Below are 16,928 nucleotides of genomic sequence, written 5' to 3'. Positions count from 1 at the left end.
AATAACACGGGCCCGACAGGACGAACGATGATTTAGAGGATCTGCATGACGGAATAACCCGGGCCCGACAGGACGAACGATGATTTAGAGGATCTGCATGACGGAATAACCCGGGCCCGACAGGACGAACGATGATTTAGAGGATCTGCATGACCGAATAACCCGGGCCCGACAGGACGAACGATGATTTAGAGGATCTGCATGACGGAATAACCCGGGCCCGACAGGACGAACGATGATTTAGAGGATCTGCATGACAGAATAACCCGGGCCCGACAGGACGAACAATGATTTAGAGGCTCTACATGACGGAATAACACGGGCCCGACAGGACGAACGATGATTTAGACGATCTGCATGACGGAATAACCCGGGCCCGACAGGACGAACGATGATTTAGAGGATCTGCTTGACGGAATAACCCGGGCCCGACAGGACGAACGATGATTTAGAGGATCTGCATGACGGAATAACCCGGGCCCGACAGGACGAACGATGATTTAGAGGATCTGCATGACGGAATAACCCGGGCCCAACAGGACGAACGATGATTTAGAGGCTCTGCATGACGGAATAACACGGGCCCGACAGGACGAACGATGATTTAGAGGCTCTGCATGGCGGAATAACCCGGGCCCGACAGGACGAACGATGATTTAGAGGCTCTACATGACGGAATAACACGGGCCCAACAGGACGAACGATGATTTAGAGGCTCTACATGACGGAATAACCCGGGCCCGACAGAACCAACGATGATTTAGAGGATCTGCATGATGGAATAACACGGGCCCGACAGGACGAACGATGATTTAGAGGCTCTGCATGACGGAATAACACGGGCCCGACAGGACGAACGATGATTTAGAGGCTCTACATGACGGAATAACACGGGCCCGATAGGACGAACGATGATTTAGAGGATCTGCATGACGGAATAACACGGGCCCGACAGGACGAACAATGATTTAGAGGCTCTACATGACGGAATAACACGGGCCCGACAGGACGAACGATGATTTAGAGGCTCTACATGACGGAATAACACGGGCCCGACAGGACGAACGATGATTTAGAGGATCTGCATGACGGAATAACACGGGCCCGACAGGACGAACGATGATTTAGAGGATCTGCATGACGGAATAAGACGGGTCCGACAGGACGAACGATGATTTAGAGGATCTGCATGACGGAATAACACGGGCCCGACAGGACGAACGATGATTTAGAGGCTCTACATGACGGAATAACACGGGCCCGACAGGACGAACGATGATTTAGAGGATCTGCATGACGGAATAACACGGGCCCGACAGGACGAACGATGATTTAGAGGCTCTACATGACGGAATAACCCGGGCCCGACAAGACGAACGATGATTTAGAGGATCTGCATGACGGAATAACACGGGCCCGACAGGACGAACAATGATTTAGAGGATCTGCATGACGGAATAACACGGGCCCGACAGGACGAACGATGATTTAGAGGATCTGCATGACGGAATAACACGGGCCCGACAGGACGAACGATGATTTAGAGGATCTGCATGACGGAATAACACGGGTCCGACAGGACGAACGATGATTTAGAGGATCTGCATGACGGAATAACACGGGCCCGACAGGACGAACGATGATTTAGAGGCTCTACATGACGGAATAACACGGGCCCGACAGGACGAACGATGATTTAGAGGATCTGCATGACGGAATAACACGGGCCCGACAGGACGAACGATGATTTAGAGGCTCTACATGACGGAATAACCCGGGCCCGACAAGACGAACGATGATTTAGAGGATCTGCATGACGGAATAACACGGGCCCGACAGGACGAACAATGATTTAGAGGATCTGCATGTCGGAATAACACGGGCCCGACAGGACGAACGATGATTTAGAGGATCTGCATGACGGAATAACACGGGCCCGACAGGACGAACGACGAAGTGTGGTGTCATAAAGTCATGTGACTTCATTATGCGACGCCTGCAATCGGGAATCATGAAACTAATCATATACCCGGGACGATAAAATACATCTACATACTTTATTATTTGTCGTTCGTTCATGTAGTTCTTCATTAGGTTTGCGAAACGTGCCTATTGCTAAGGACGACGACTCAAAGCCAGTGTCTACCAAGGGTTCAAGTTCTGCCTTGCAAACTTGTTCCAGAATGTCACAACTACAGTGATGTCTAAGGTTGCCAACTCTGTGGCAAGGTCTACGAAGTACACAGCTTGTGCCGGTAACATAGGGTTTATAAAATCTAAAATGTTGTCGTCATGTTGCTCGAGGCCAAATTGAGGCCAAGTCTGGGTTTTATTGGTTGCGAATCGAGTCAACAAACTCTGGTAGGTAGCTCTAGCCACCATTTCACACTCGGCGAACTTATTACCATTTTGTATTTGTAACATTGGTTCATCAGGAATACTAAAAGTCGTCTGATGTAGCGACATCAAAAGATATCTTGAATTCTATTCCTGACGAAAATGACATGACTGAGGGGGATGTTTCGTTACAAGAGTAGTTTCAGTTATGCTTTGCTCATCTTCAACTTTTACAGCGGGTTTTCCTCATCATCACTCTTCCCAAACTTCAGAGGCGCTTCTGTATCGCCCGTGGATCCTCGCCGCACGTGTCATTCAGGTTGTAAACGACACTTTTATTCATAAAATTCGTCAGTGCGCGCCAGTGACAGAAATCAACCCAACCAAGCCGCCTAGATCGTCGGGATGAGAGCAAAAACGCGGTGTGTGTAATGTTGTTTACGTTCGGCGGCACTGAGAGCTTTTTCCTTTCGGAATTGACGTCATGTGAGCCATTCAAAGTAGTCCGGGATCTTGAGCCTGCACTTACCCTGCCGCAGTTAAAAGAGATCTCTGACGGGAGGGAGCTGTTGTTGCCGCGCCAGAGAAGAAGACAATCATGCTACTTACTGCTGAGGAATCTCTCATACACGCAATTCTCGCAACCTGTCAACTATTTCACGGCGGCAACCTTAACTTCAAACCGTCTAGAACAATCTAGTCTACGTACAACTTCAACGTAAGATATATCAAATATCAACATCTCCATCTTAGTGTCATCACGAGATAAACTAGAAATGTTATTATTGCTTTGAGATTTCACTCTGACATTTTGGAAGTAAATTCGATTTTTTCATAAATGATTTAATGGAAGAGATGAAATCGTAATTCTAATCCTGCTCTAATGGTCTTGGTGGGATAATTTTATATGCGAAAGACGGCACTTTCAGAGGAAATGGGATTAATCTCGCGTTCAAATTCGATTATGTCGGAGATTTATGATATGAACTGAAGCATTTTCGTAAAATCACAACTTGTTGCCTCAAAGGAAACGATACTTGATGTTTTGTCGTAGAAAAAGAGTTAATTCCCTTCCAGCATCAATCTAATTAATGCTACTTATCCTACCATTGACGATTAAGACGCATACCTAAGATTATGTGATGTGACAGCTATAAACCTCGCTCCCCTTCGTCTTTAGATGATGATGACTTTTCTATAGCCTAAACAGTGAGTAATAACAGCATTTCCAGTTAATATTCGAGAAATATATATATTGGGGCAAATTATATTCCAGTGTTGTTTGATATATCGCAATACTTCCGTCTGCGTTATATTTATGATGATAAAGACTTAGTTGCTGAAGCGCATCGGGAATGTCAACCACTATAACCGAGATGATTCTGCATGACAAGAGTATAAGATCATACACACAGTGCCAACAGTTGAAAATGATTGGTTGCCATGGTGGCACGTTATCACAAGCCTGTCAAGGTTGGCCAACTGATCACTCGCCTCATGAGGTTTCAGACATTTTGGAGAAACCATCTCATTCTCAAGTCACGATCAGTGATACCTTGATGTGCGAAGGTTGCCGACTCCGAGCCTGGAGGGAAGGAGTATAATGTAATTAATCATGGGTTGTCTGCTCGGCCATTATTATTTTCCTTGGTAGGGTAATTTGATATACTTGTTTACACTCTCAGATATAAGCAGGTTCGCCGTGACATCGGCGCGACGTTAGCAGTGGGTAGGTATAAAGGAAGGACCTGGCATGACTCACTGCCTTACATTCAGTGGGCGAGGCTGAGAGGCATATTACAATGATATATATGTCTCTCTGACATGTTTCACAGACTCACTGCCTTACATTCATGGGGCGAGGCGAAGAGGCATATATAACAATGATATATATGTCTCTCTGGCATGTTTCACAGACTCACTGCCTTACATTCACGGGGCGAGGCCGAGAGGCATATTACAATGATATATATGTCTCTCTGACATGTTTCACAGACTCACTGCCTTACATTCATGGGGCGAGGCGAAGAGGCATATTACAATGATATATATGTCTCTCTGACATGTTTCACAGACTCACTGCCTTACATTCATGGGGCGGGGCTAAGAGGCATATTACAATGATATATATGTCTCTCTGATATGTTTCACAGACTCACTGCCTTACATTCATGGGGCGAGGCGAAGAGGCATATTATAATGATATATATGTCTCTCTGACGTGTTTCACAGACTCACTGCCTTACATTCATGGGGCGAGGCGAAGAGGCATATTACAATGATATATATGTCTCTCTGACATGTTTCACAGAATCACTGCCTTACATTCATGGGGCGAGGCGAAGAGGCATATTATAATGATATATATGTCTCTCTGACATGTTTCACCGTTCGGTGATGTTCAATTGGTAGGCAAGGCAGTCTGGACGCAGACCAGGCAGTCTGGTGCAGAGCAGGCAGTCTGGATGCAGAGCAGGCAGTCTGGATGCAGAGCAGGCAGTCTGGGAGGAGACCAGGCAGTCTGGGAGGAGACCAGGCAGTCTGGATGCAGACCAGGCAGTCTGGATGCAGAGCAGGCAGTCTGGATGCAGAGCAGGCAGTCTGGGAGGAGACCAGGCAGTCTGGGAGGAGACCAGGCAGTCTGGGAGGAGACCAGGCAGTCTGGATGCAGACCAGGCAGTCTGGATGCAGAGCAGGCAGTCTGGACGCAGAGCAGGCAGTCTGGGAGGAGACCAGGCAGTCTGGATGCAGACCAGGTAGTCTGGGAGGAGACCAGGCAGTCTGGATGCAGACCAGGCAGTCTGGGAGGAGACCAGGCAGTCTGGATGCAGACCAGGCAGTCTGGGAGGATACCAGGCAGTCTGGGAGGAGACCAGGCAGTCTGGATGCAGACCAGGCAGTTTGGGAGGAGACCAGGCAGTCTGGATGCAGACCAGGCAGTCTGGGAGGAGACCAGGCAGTCTGGATGCAGACCAGGCAGTCTGGGAGGATACCAGGCAGTCTGGATGCAGACCAAGCAGTCTGGGAGGAGACCAGGCAGTCTGGATGCAGACCAGGCAGTCTGGGAGAAACGTCATCAGTCCCAAAAGTTTTTTGTCTTTGAAAATTTTTCAGAATTTTGAACTTATGAAAATATTCTGAAAGATGAAAACATCCTAAAGTCCAAATATTTCTTTCACATTTTCGGCTCAAACCAGTAAGAAATTTGAGAGCCTTTGAAGTACCAGACGAAAACTATGTCAATTTGCAGACACAGAGACCCACGGGATACACGGGGAGTCGAACGTGTGACCACCAGATCGAAAGTCCAGCATTCTAACCGTTGAACCAAGGAGGTTTTTATGTTTTTTCACTCTAAGTCAGCATACAATGCTTTTTATTCATTGAAATACTTATTTATTGAAATACTAATGTGGAGATTTGTAGATGAGAACTCGCGTCACTTTAAACTGGATTCCGTGTTGACGTTGGTGCATTATCAGACAAGTTCGTGAAACAAGACCTTTTACTTTGTCAAAAAACGTTCGTCAATATCTTCTGCCCAATGTGACCAGGAAATACCTGATGGACTGAGATTGATATCATATCATATCTATCATCGTAGACATCGGTGCATGTACATGTTCATCATTAATATTTTTGACAAGCACACCCTGAACTCTCGCATATCAACCTGGTCCATGTACCTCATTCACATTCCGAGACAAAGCGGACCCGAAATCTTCCTAATCCGCAGTTCATGCAATCTCCTGTCCAATGCAACCAGGGAATACCAGCTGTACTGACCTCCTATCCGCAGTTCATCTTACTGAATCTTACTTTGACTTTCCTCTGCTTGCAGCTATCTCGTCAACGATGGCATCACATCGCTCCCACCAGACTCATTCAAACATATCAAGCAGCTCCTCGCCTTGTAAGTACATGCAACTCATTCTCCTGTGCAGTCTCAATCCTGCTGTTGCTCACCACATAACAGACGCTAAAATGTGGTCAATGGTGAGAGGGGGGACTGGCCTCCTCAGCCTTGGCCGGCAACCAGCCTGGGGGATGGAATACTTTATTTACATTGCCAGAATCGGATGAACCATGACTAAGAACGAGCACCTTGAAGAGCGATCCACAAGTATACAGACGTACTGAAGAGCTGCTAACTCCTTGACAGTTTTCGGTTCCGCTATTGTGAATTAAATTCCGCATCTTTTTCAGATATCTTGCGGGGAACAATATCACAGACGTGTTGACCATCTTGAGTAACATCCATGAGAGCAAGCGAGATGCGATACAATATCTGTAAGTATTACATGGGGAACCCCCATTCATTGAAAGCAATGTCAACTGCCTTCAGGGCGCAGTGCAAACATGCTGACCTCTAGTTTATTCTAACTTCCTTTTTAAATAGCAGGTCGCGACGATATAAATTGCATGTTTGCGGGGCGCATAACCCGAACCCAAGCTAGTGTGAAGGCAATGATCTTTGGCCGCATTTCCTTGATAAGTGGTAAAGAAGAGAATGATAGCTTTCGCTTTATATACACTGCTACTGCTGAGGTTTAACGGATCGCCTCTTTCTTTCCTTTGATACCGTACATTGCCTAGACGTCGGCAAGACGGGTCGATGTGACAACGAGTACACTTATCGACACTTTTTTTAGCAACGTTAATGAAAATATACTCCTTTTTGACTGCTGGATTCTGCAAGAAAGATAATGCAAGTCCATTCATTCCAAATGTTGTGTCCGCATCGTTTTGGGTTCTGCACTGAGCACAAACTACTGGTCAGATCTTTGAAGTTTGGTTTTTATTAGTGCTTGTTTCGCTATACCAAACAACCATGGCAACGAGTGTATTGTCAGATTGCAATGACGGCCATTTCAAGCAGGGACGGGCGTCCTACTCGTGGAGCCGAAGGCCCCATGGAGGTTTTAGTAAAACCAACAGCGTATCCCAGCTAAATGGACGATTGTTTTTTTGTGCCCGTTATTCGAAAGATTACCAGGAAAGATTTTAATCGGGAGCGATTTTTCTAGCTTCTTCTTTGCGTTGTTCTGTGGAAACCCTTGGAGTTTGTCTATTTACATGTCATGATGTGCAGCGAACGCGTTTCAGAAAGTCTGACGTGATATCAAGTTGGGTATAATCAAAATCAGGCATTTCTATGGTAATTCTATCTTCGCTGTATAGTTGCCATGGTAACCAACCGTTGATATCGGTGTGAGTAAAGGGTCAGGGAATAGACCATACACCGGGAGTAACACAAGGAAATCTTACTTCAATACCTGCTCTGAAGGCACCTGATAAAGGAAATACAATCGAAACATGGTTGGAAGCTGTTTTGAATTAAAGAGATGGCAGCAATTGATCATGGCTCTACGCGATATCTAATCATCCTATCGTGGGTTTTCACTATCACCACAGCTTTCATGCTAATATGGTCTGCATAAAAAATGGCCGTGGTGGCGGACTGACTTTTATCATTGTTTATATAGCGTGCATTGTCCTATTGATATTATTGCCTCTTCTTCGCCCGTTAAATTGTGATTGACGTCTGGGATGTGATTTCAAGGCCTACCCTTCTCAACAAACCAGGTATCCAATGGAATTTCACCCAAACATCCCTCTTTCGGTCATTCAAAATAACATTTTTATTAACGTGTTATATTTATCAATGGACAAATCTTGAGCGTGATTCAAATTGAAACCTAATAAATTAAATGCTATAGTAACTGTTTCCATACAAGCTGGCCTTGTGACATGGTACCATTGTATGCAGTGTCCTGAGTTGACGAATGTCCTTGGTGATTGCAGCCGCCTTTTCTAGAAGCTTTACTTTAGCACGCCAAATGACATCCAGATACTAGGAGAACTGTGCTCGTAGGCTGGTCGTCGTCTGTCAAGACCATCCAAAAATGGAAATGAAAAATTATGTCTGCTCGTTTTTCAGAAATCTCAGTTCCAACTCGATTGAACTTCTTCCACCAAACAGTCTGGCAAGTTTAGGAAACCTGCAGGATTTGTGAGTGTTCTATTGTTTTATCTTCTCCTTCAACGTTCAACAGTTTATTGTCATTTTGCCTAATGTCAATTCGTTCATTGCCATTTTACCCAACGGTTAATGTTTTTTGACAATAACAGACTCATCATGGCATGGTCTTTCCATTTTACCAAGTTCATGTTCGCAGAAACATGCATGACAAATCAAACTACAATTAGCCTATGAATTGTGCTTTAATCAATGGTGTTAGCATCATTACTTCATCTCCTCTTGTTGTCGATCGCCTGTGAACCCGTTCGCACCCTTGTGAGTATTGAGGTTCATACACATGCAGCATGAGATGTCAGAATAGTTTGTAACAAGACCATTAAATTAGGGACAACTTCCTGACTGACGCCAGTATAGTCTCCATCATCACCATGTGTCCGCTATCTCTCTCCTCCTATCGGCAAACACTTGACCATTTCCTCAAGCTTTATGCGGTACGCCATATATGGGAAGCACCATTACTGAAAGCCTTCATTTGTGGTTAGAAATATTAACTTTTAACATATCCGACGGGGATAACGAGTCGACAACGGTAAAAATAGAAATGTCTTGAAAAAACTGAAAGTCTTGATCAAACATAACAAATCGCACATGTTCACTTGGGCAACGACTTGGAAATCTTAGAGTTAGTTTTTTTCTTTTAATTCATAACAATTGCTCAATATGTGGTTTTAAATGTCAGCTTTTCTTGGAGAGAACTGACTAAAGTTGCTCCTGCTTATAGGTATCAAAACACTACGCAAGTCGAAGTCAAAATAGCACCACTGTTCTTTTAACTATACGTCTTTGTTGATCGCTAAAAGCCTGCCGTTTCTGCATTTGCTCGCAACAATTGAGGCTCTAAAGTTAGGTCTGCAGATGTTTAACCTTTTAAGGAGGTAATGTACAATTGCTTGCCTCTCTCAGCATGCAGTGATCAGGTCAGAAATGGCAGATTAAAATAACATCCCAGTAAGAAGAAATTACTTCAGAAAGGCGAGAACTATCAAGCTTTCATTCATGGAAGCTTGTCAAGTTTAAGAGAGCACCTCTTAAGAAAATCTTTAAAAGTCTGTCTCAAAACAAAGTCGTCTTACCTGCAGTGGGAAAACAACTGACACAGAACTGGCATGACCTGTCCAGGGCATTGCATTCAAAAATTAGGTCAAGCTAACTTAACTCACCTTGCTTTCAATGAATAAGTCAAGCTAATCTATCTCACGTTGCTTTCAGTGAATAATCACGCTAACTTAACTCACCTTGCTTTCAATGAATAAGTCAAGCTAATCTATCTCACGTTGCTTTCAGTGAATAATCACGCTAATGTAACTCACCTTGCTTTCAATGAATAAGTCAGGCTCACCTGTTAACTCAGCTTGCTTTTGGTAAATAAGTCAAGCTCACCTGTTAACTCAGCTTGCTTTTGGTAAATAAGTCAAGCTCACCTGTTAACTCAGCTTGCTTTTGGTAAATAAGTCAGGCTCACCTGTTAACTCAGCTTGCTTTTGGTAAATAAGTCAAGCTCACCTGTTAACTCAGCTTGCTTTTGGTAAATAAGTCAAGCTCACCTAACTCACTTAGTCTTTGTGTCTTTCAGGTACCTCAACCATAATAACATCATTGGCTTGGGTGACGACTCTTTACATGGATTACAAGAGCTGCTCACTTTGTAAGCAGTGATCGCATGAATGTCAACAGCTGATGTGCGCCAACACTAGGGGGGGGGGGGGGGGGAGGTTGTCCTTATGTAGAGCTGTAGTTTCGCAGGCTGCACTATAGCCAGGTTCTAGGACCCGGCTCATTGTTGGAGTTGACCAAACCTAATACTTAGTATTCCACCAACCAATGACCAAGGAACCATATACACTAGCATCATCAAACTGTCATGAGCGATACACCAAAATACCTCCCAGTGTGGAACGAATATGAAATGAAACCAGTTCTAATCAATAATAGCATTAGACAGTCTCAGGGTTTTTAATCGTCTATCAAGAAGGGTTTTCTCAAGAATCTTTTTACCATGTCTTTTGCAGAGAATTGCAATGGAACGAACTCACAAGAATCACTGGAAGAGTATTTGGAAATCTACCAAAACTTGAACATCTGTAAGTTCATCTTATTGTGGGTCTCTCTCTCATGGCGCAATCTGTCAAGTGGCCGAGTAACTGCTATCTTCAACAATGTAGAGAAATCCATCGCAAGCTATTGCTCATGTGGATGGGGTTTGGCATAAACAACAGGTACAAGGAACATTGCCTTTACTCATTCGAACGACATAGCAATGGCGGGTTAATTGCCTGGCGCAAAGACACAGCAGTGATCAGTTATGAGAGTCTAACCCACCACCTCTAAACAATGCGAATGATATGCCATTATTATTCAAAATAAATCTTTACTATTCATATATGACGGATGCAAAGTTCACTTCGGAGATAGCCGCATACTTTTGGTCTGAATGTCAAGCTTAGATAATACCGTACTAGAAAGGTCTAACTAACGTTGCTTTTTCTTTCAGGCATTTGGATCATAATAATATTGAGCTCATAGATGATAAAGCTTTTTCAAACCTCGCTCGACTTCAAGAATTGTAAGTACTCATTTAGCCTTTGAAGCTATGTCATTTTGAAACCGATACTTGTTCAAAACTATTTTACTCGGCACTTGATTAGCTAAAAAAACATGCTTTTAAACTAACCTCGCCCATTCTTGCCTCATCTTTATTCTAACACGTTTTTCATTTTTGATCAACTTTTTTCCCAGGACACTTAGCTACAACCAGTTCAAAATGATTATGAGTCGGCCTGGTGTGCTGTATGGGCTGAAGAACCTGAATGCTCTGTGAGTAGAAGGGGTCTTAGTCTGTTCGGTTATCATTGGTAACATGCTGATCTGCTTGTCATATTGTTTATGGTGTTGCCTCAACCTCCTGGCTGATCATGTTCACCGAGTTAGGTCAAGTCAAAACACGTACGGTACATGATGTACATGTCTCATTTCATTTCTATTGACTATGACCGATTTTGATTTGCATAACTAATAAATTAAAGGATGATTAGCGCTCACGATGCACGGGCTCATACCAGATAAGACACCAATGGTTGCAGAAGTCGATCCTGACAATATCAGGCCATTTCACTCGATACATACTTACTTACTCCCTATGCGTAAGGAGAAGTTGTGTTGTAGGCCCTGTTTGCAAGAGGATGGCAGAAGTCATGATGAGGCCTGTGCAACAAGAACTTGTTACTAACTATGGTAACTGTTATTGTTCCAGTGACCTTGATGCCAACAACATTACAACTGTGCACAGAGATTTCTTCAAGTTGACACCAAAGCTTGGAAGGCTGTAAGTAAGGATGTTGTTTCGCATCTCTTACAAAACACCAAGTACTAAGGTGAATGCTCACGTTCTTTGTCGATGACGGCTCACGACGATTTCGTCCTTCGTCGAACGCACTAACGAATGTGCAGAAACCAGCTATCAACTGTCATGTCATGAAGTTCGGGAAGAGCCTAAAATATCTAATTCCTGGTGATGCATTTCTCACGGTCCTCGTCAGAAAGTGCTTTATTTGTAATTCGCGGACTTTACTACCTTTAATGCATTCGGGTATCCTTTACTAAGCGTTTTGAAATATGACTAAACATTTTCTATTTAATTATCATAGAACGCTCCAGCGGAATGAATTGAAAGAAATCCCAATCGCGGCTCTCAGTGGACTTACAAATCTACATGTTCTGTAAGTGACATTTAGAAGATGTTCAACCCTACGACCTTTCCTTCGTGTTTACATGGCTTAGGGAAGGCTAGAAAGAAACAATGATCTGTTTGACTCCTTAGGTTTTCCCCCATTGTCAAAAATTCATCAGGCGATCAGCACTTTTTTCTGGGGCAATGACGTCAGGGGCTCATGATGTTTTCCACCAATTATTCACTGTCACTGATTTTAGGAAACTTTCTATTCGAAATGAAGAAAAAAACCCCAGGTATTTACCATCACATTTCTTCCTGGTTGACAAAACACAACACTAATTAGACACTTAATTAGTAGTTATCACTGACCACTGAGATCATGTTGGTGTGATTCGAGAATGCTCTACCCATCCCCTTAGCCATCTCTATCCAGTATTGTTGGTTATTATTGCAGTTACCTGTCCCATAATGAGATCGAGGTGGTGCCAGATGGGATCAGCCTGCTTGGTAATCTCCAGATGGTGTAAGTACAAGAGAGAAACACTCAGCTTGTTAATTGGATAAATGGCTGAGAGACGCAAGATGCCGCCACAACTTTACATTGTTTTATTCTGAACCGCTAGTACTCTATGCAGCCAATCACTGCTGGATGAACACATCAGTTAGGTCTCTCTGGTGCCAATCACTGCTGGATGAACACATCAGTTAGGTCTCTCTGGTGCCAATCACTGCTGGAAGAATACATCAATGATAGGTCAATCTGGAGCCAATCACTGCTGGAAGAATACATCAGTGATAGGTCAATCTGGAGCCAATCACTGCTGGAAGAATACATCAGTGATAGGTTTCTCTGGGGCCAATCACTGCTGGATGAACACATCAATTAGGTCTCTCTGGAGCCAATCACTGCTGGAGAACACATCAATTAGGTCTCTATGGAGCCAATCACTGCTGGATGAACACATAAGATAGGTCTCTCTGGAGCCAATCACTGTTTGATGAACACATCAGTTAGGTTTCTATGGAGCCAATCACTGCTGGATGAACACATAAGATAGGTCTCTCTGGAGCCAATCACTGCTGGAGAACACATCACTTAGGTCTCTCTGGAGCCAATCACTGCTGGATGAACACATCAGTTAGGTCACTCTAGAGCCAATCACTGCTGGATGAACACATCAATTAGGTCTCTATGGAGCCAATCACTGCTGGATGAATACATCAATGATAGGTCAATCTGGAGCCAATCACTGCTGGAAGAATACATCAGTGATAGGTTTCTCTGGGGCCAATCACTGTTGGACAAAAGCTGTCTGGCTTGAGACACAGACTGCTACCTGGGCAAGAGATGTTCATTGATTTTATCCTCCACTGCTTCGTTGATTACTCAATGTGACAACATGACTGATGTCTGTTTTATGATTTCAGGTACCTTGCCCACAATAAAATCTGGGAGGTGGAGCCCATGGCATTGACAGGCTTGAACAACCTGAAAAACCTGTAAGTATTGCTTGATCTAAAATAGTTTCAGCTCACGATAAAAACTGTTTGTACTGTCAGTGACAATCAACAAGCTGTGACAATAATTATGTGCTGAAAGTTTCTATTGCCCATGAAGAAGAGTGACAAATTCTTGTTGTAAATTCAAAGTTAGAAATACATCATCAAAGGATGGCAGTTGTCTGGGGTCCTGAACAAAAGTGACGACTTTAAGGCATTGAAAGGTGTTTGGATGTTTGAGATGTGTAATGACAAGTGCATGAAGGCACTGGAACCACTCTACACACTGCTCCCCATGTGGCCACACTCTACATACTGCTCCCCATGTGGCCACACTCTACATACTGCTCCCCATGTGGCCACACTCTACATACTGCTCCCCATGTGGCCACACTCTACATACTGCTCCCCATGTGGCCACACTCTACATACTGCTCCCCATGTGGCCACAGAGCTATGCATATTACTCCCAAGTTTGTATTACTGATGTTCCCTCTTCTAAAAGTGTGTTTTTATGTAGGTGGCTGAACCATAACTTGCTGACGACACTTCCGGAGAACCTTATGGACCGTTTCCTGCATATGCGATATGGACCACTGTGAGTAGAGACCATTATAGTAATCAAATGTGTAGTATAGATGGCAGTCAACATGGTTTAGATTCATCTCTAATTCAATACTCTTTCAATGATGAAAGGAAGAACAAGATAAGACCCCAGAATTCCCTGCTAATGCTGGGGTACCACGTGACTGAATAAAGATGTATTATTTCAGGTTGTTGCGCAATAACCCTTTCCGATGTGATTGTCACCTGATTTGGTTAGCCCGGTGGATCCAGCAACATAACAAGCGCCGTTCTGTTAATAGCTCAGTGGTCATGCCAGAGTGTAACACCCCATCCCGCTTCAGTGGGGTCCCCCTCACAGAGATCAAGCTGGAGGACATGGTCTGCGGTGAGTAGGCATACCAGAGTGTAACACGCCATCCCACTTCAGTGGGGTCCCACTCACAGAGATCAAGCTGGAGGACATGGTCTGCGGTGAGTAGGCATACCAGAGTGTAACACGCCATCCCGCTTCAGTGGGGTCCCACTCACAGAGATCAAGCTGGAGGACATGGTCTGCGGTGAGTAGGCATACCAGAGTGTAACACGCCATCCCGCTTCAGTGGGGTCCCACTCACAGAGATCAAGCTGGAGGACATGGTCTGCGGTGGGTAGGCATACCAGAGTGTAACATGCCATCCCGCTTCAGTGGGGTCCCACTCACAGAGATCAAGCTGGAGGACATGGTCTGCGTTGAGTAGGCATACCAGAGTGTAACACCCCATCCCGCTTCAGTGGGGTCCCACTCACAGAGATCAAGCTGGAGGACATGGTCTGCCGTGAGTAGGCATACCAGAGTGTAACACGCCATCCCGCTTCAGTGGGGTCCCACTCACAGAGATCAAGCTGGAGGACGTGGTTTGCGGTGGGTAGGCATACCAGAGTGTAACATGCCATCCCGCTTCAGTGGGGTCCCACTCACAGAGATCAAGCTGGAGGACATGGTCTGCGGTGGGTAGGCATACCAGAGTGTCACATGCCATCCCGCTTCAGTGGGGTCCCATTCACAGAGATCAAGCTGGAGGACATGGTCTGCGGTGGGTAGGCATACCAGAGTGTAACATGCCATCCCGCTTCAGTGGGGTCCCACTCACAGAGATCAAGCTGGAGGACATGGTCTGCGGTGGGTAGGCATACCAGAGTGTAACATGCCATCCCGCTTTAGTGGGGTCCCACTCACAGAGATCAAACTGGAGGACATGGTCTGCGGTGAGTAGGCATACCAGAGTGTAACATGCCATCCCGCTTCAGTGGGGTCCCACTCACAGAGATCAAGCTGGAGGACATGGTCTGCGTTGAGTAGGCATACCAGAGTGTAACATGCCATCCCGCTTCAGTGGGGTCCCACTCACAGAGATCAACCTGGAGGACATGGTCTGCGGTGAGTAGGCATACCAGAGTGTCACACGCCATCCCACTTCAGTGGGGTCCCACTCACAGAGATCAAGCTGGAGGACATGGTCTGCGGTGGGTAGGCATACCAGAGTGTAACATGCCATCCCGCTTCAGTGGGGTCCCACTCATAGTGATCCAGCTGAAGGACATGGTCAGCGGTGAGTAGGCATACCAGATTGTAACACGCCATCCCGCTTCAGTGGGGTCCCACTCACAGTGATCCAGCTGGAGGACATGGTCTGCGGTGGGTAGGCATACCAGAGTGGAACACGCCATCCCGCTTCAGTGGGGTCCCACTCACAGAGATCAAGCTGGAGGACATGGTCTGCGGTGAGTAGGCATACCAGAGTGTAACACGCCATCCCGCTTCAGTGGGGTCCCCCTCACAGAGATCAAGCTGGAGGACATGGTCAGCGGTGAGTAGGCATACCAGAGTGTAACACGCCATCCCGCTTCAGTGGGGTCCCACTCACAGAGATCAAGCTGGAGGACATGGTCTGCGGTGGGTAGGCATACCAGAGTGTAACATGCCATTCCGCTTCAGTAGGGTCCCACTCACAGAGATCAAGCTGGAGGACATGGTCTGCGGTGAGTAGGCATACCAGAGTGTAACACGCCATCCCGCTTCAGTGGGGTCCCCCTCACAGAGATCAAGCTGGAGGACATGGTCAGCGGTGAGTAGGCATACCAGAGTGTAACACGCCATCACGCTTCAGTGGGGTCCCACTCACAGAGATCAAGCTGGAGGACATGGTCAACGGTGAGTAGCCATACCAGAGTGTAACACGCCATCCCGCTTCAGTGGGGTCCCACTCACAGAGATCAAGCTGGAGAACGTGGTCTGCGGTGGGTAGGCATACCAGAGTGTAACATGCCATCCCGCTTCAGTGGGGTCCACTCACAGAGATCAAGCTGGAGGACATGGTCTGCCATGAGTAGGCATACCAGAGTGTAACACGCCATCCCGCTTCAGTGGGGTCCCACTCACAGAGATCAAGCTGGAGGACATGGTCTGCGGTGGGTAGGCATACCAGAGTGTAACATGCCATCCCGCTTCAGTGGGGTCCCACTCACAGAGATCAAGCTGGAGGACATGGTCAGCGGTGAGTAGGCATACCAGAGTGTAACATGCCATCCCGCTTCAGTGGGGTCCCACTCACAGAGATCAAGCTGGAGGACATGGTCTGCGGTGAGTAGGCATACCAGAGTGTAACACGCCATCCCGCTTCAGTGGGGTCCCACTCACAGAGATCAGGCTGAAGGACATGGTCTGCGGTGAGTAGGCATACCAGAGTATAACACGCCATCCCGCTTCAGTGGGGTCCCCCTCACAGAGATCAAGCTGGAGGACATGGTCTGCCGTGAGTAGGCATACCAGAG

General features: G+C 45.8%; 1 protein-coding gene across 2 annotated transcripts in view; it reads left to right on the top strand.

Annotated features, from left to right (window-relative positions):
• Positions 1–16,928, top strand: part of LOC135491097 (slit homolog 1 protein-like) — a 33,449-nt gene that overhangs the window by 5,421 nt on the left and 11,100 nt on the right. For both annotated transcript variants that reach the window (XM_064776753.1, XM_064776754.1), the window contains exons 2-14: positions 6,179–6,250; positions 6,544–6,627; positions 8,279–8,350; positions 9,954–10,025; positions 10,390–10,461; positions 10,872–10,943; positions 11,117–11,194; positions 11,631–11,702; positions 12,025–12,096; positions 12,505–12,573; positions 13,479–13,550; positions 14,071–14,148; positions 14,324–14,502. In XM_064776753.1, coding sequence (XP_064632823.1) covers positions 6,179–6,250; positions 6,544–6,627; positions 8,279–8,350; positions 9,954–10,025; positions 10,390–10,461; positions 10,872–10,943; positions 11,117–11,194; positions 11,631–11,702; positions 12,025–12,096; positions 12,505–12,573; positions 13,479–13,550; positions 14,071–14,148; positions 14,324–14,502 — 1,064 coding nt within the window. The remainder of the gene's footprint in view (positions 1–6,178; positions 6,251–6,543; positions 6,628–8,278; positions 8,351–9,953; positions 10,026–10,389; positions 10,462–10,871; positions 10,944–11,116; positions 11,195–11,630; positions 11,703–12,024; positions 12,097–12,504; positions 12,574–13,478; positions 13,551–14,070; positions 14,149–14,323; positions 14,503–16,928) is intronic.

Source organism: Lineus longissimus, chromosome 7 (assembly GCF_910592395.1).
Source record: "Lineus longissimus chromosome 7, tnLinLong1.2, whole genome shotgun sequence".
Classification (NCBI taxonomy): domain Eukaryota; kingdom Metazoa; phylum Nemertea; class Pilidiophora; order Heteronemertea; family Lineidae; genus Lineus; species Lineus longissimus.
Note: the sequence above shows the minus strand (reverse complement) of the source record. Positions and strands in the feature narration are given on the sequence as shown.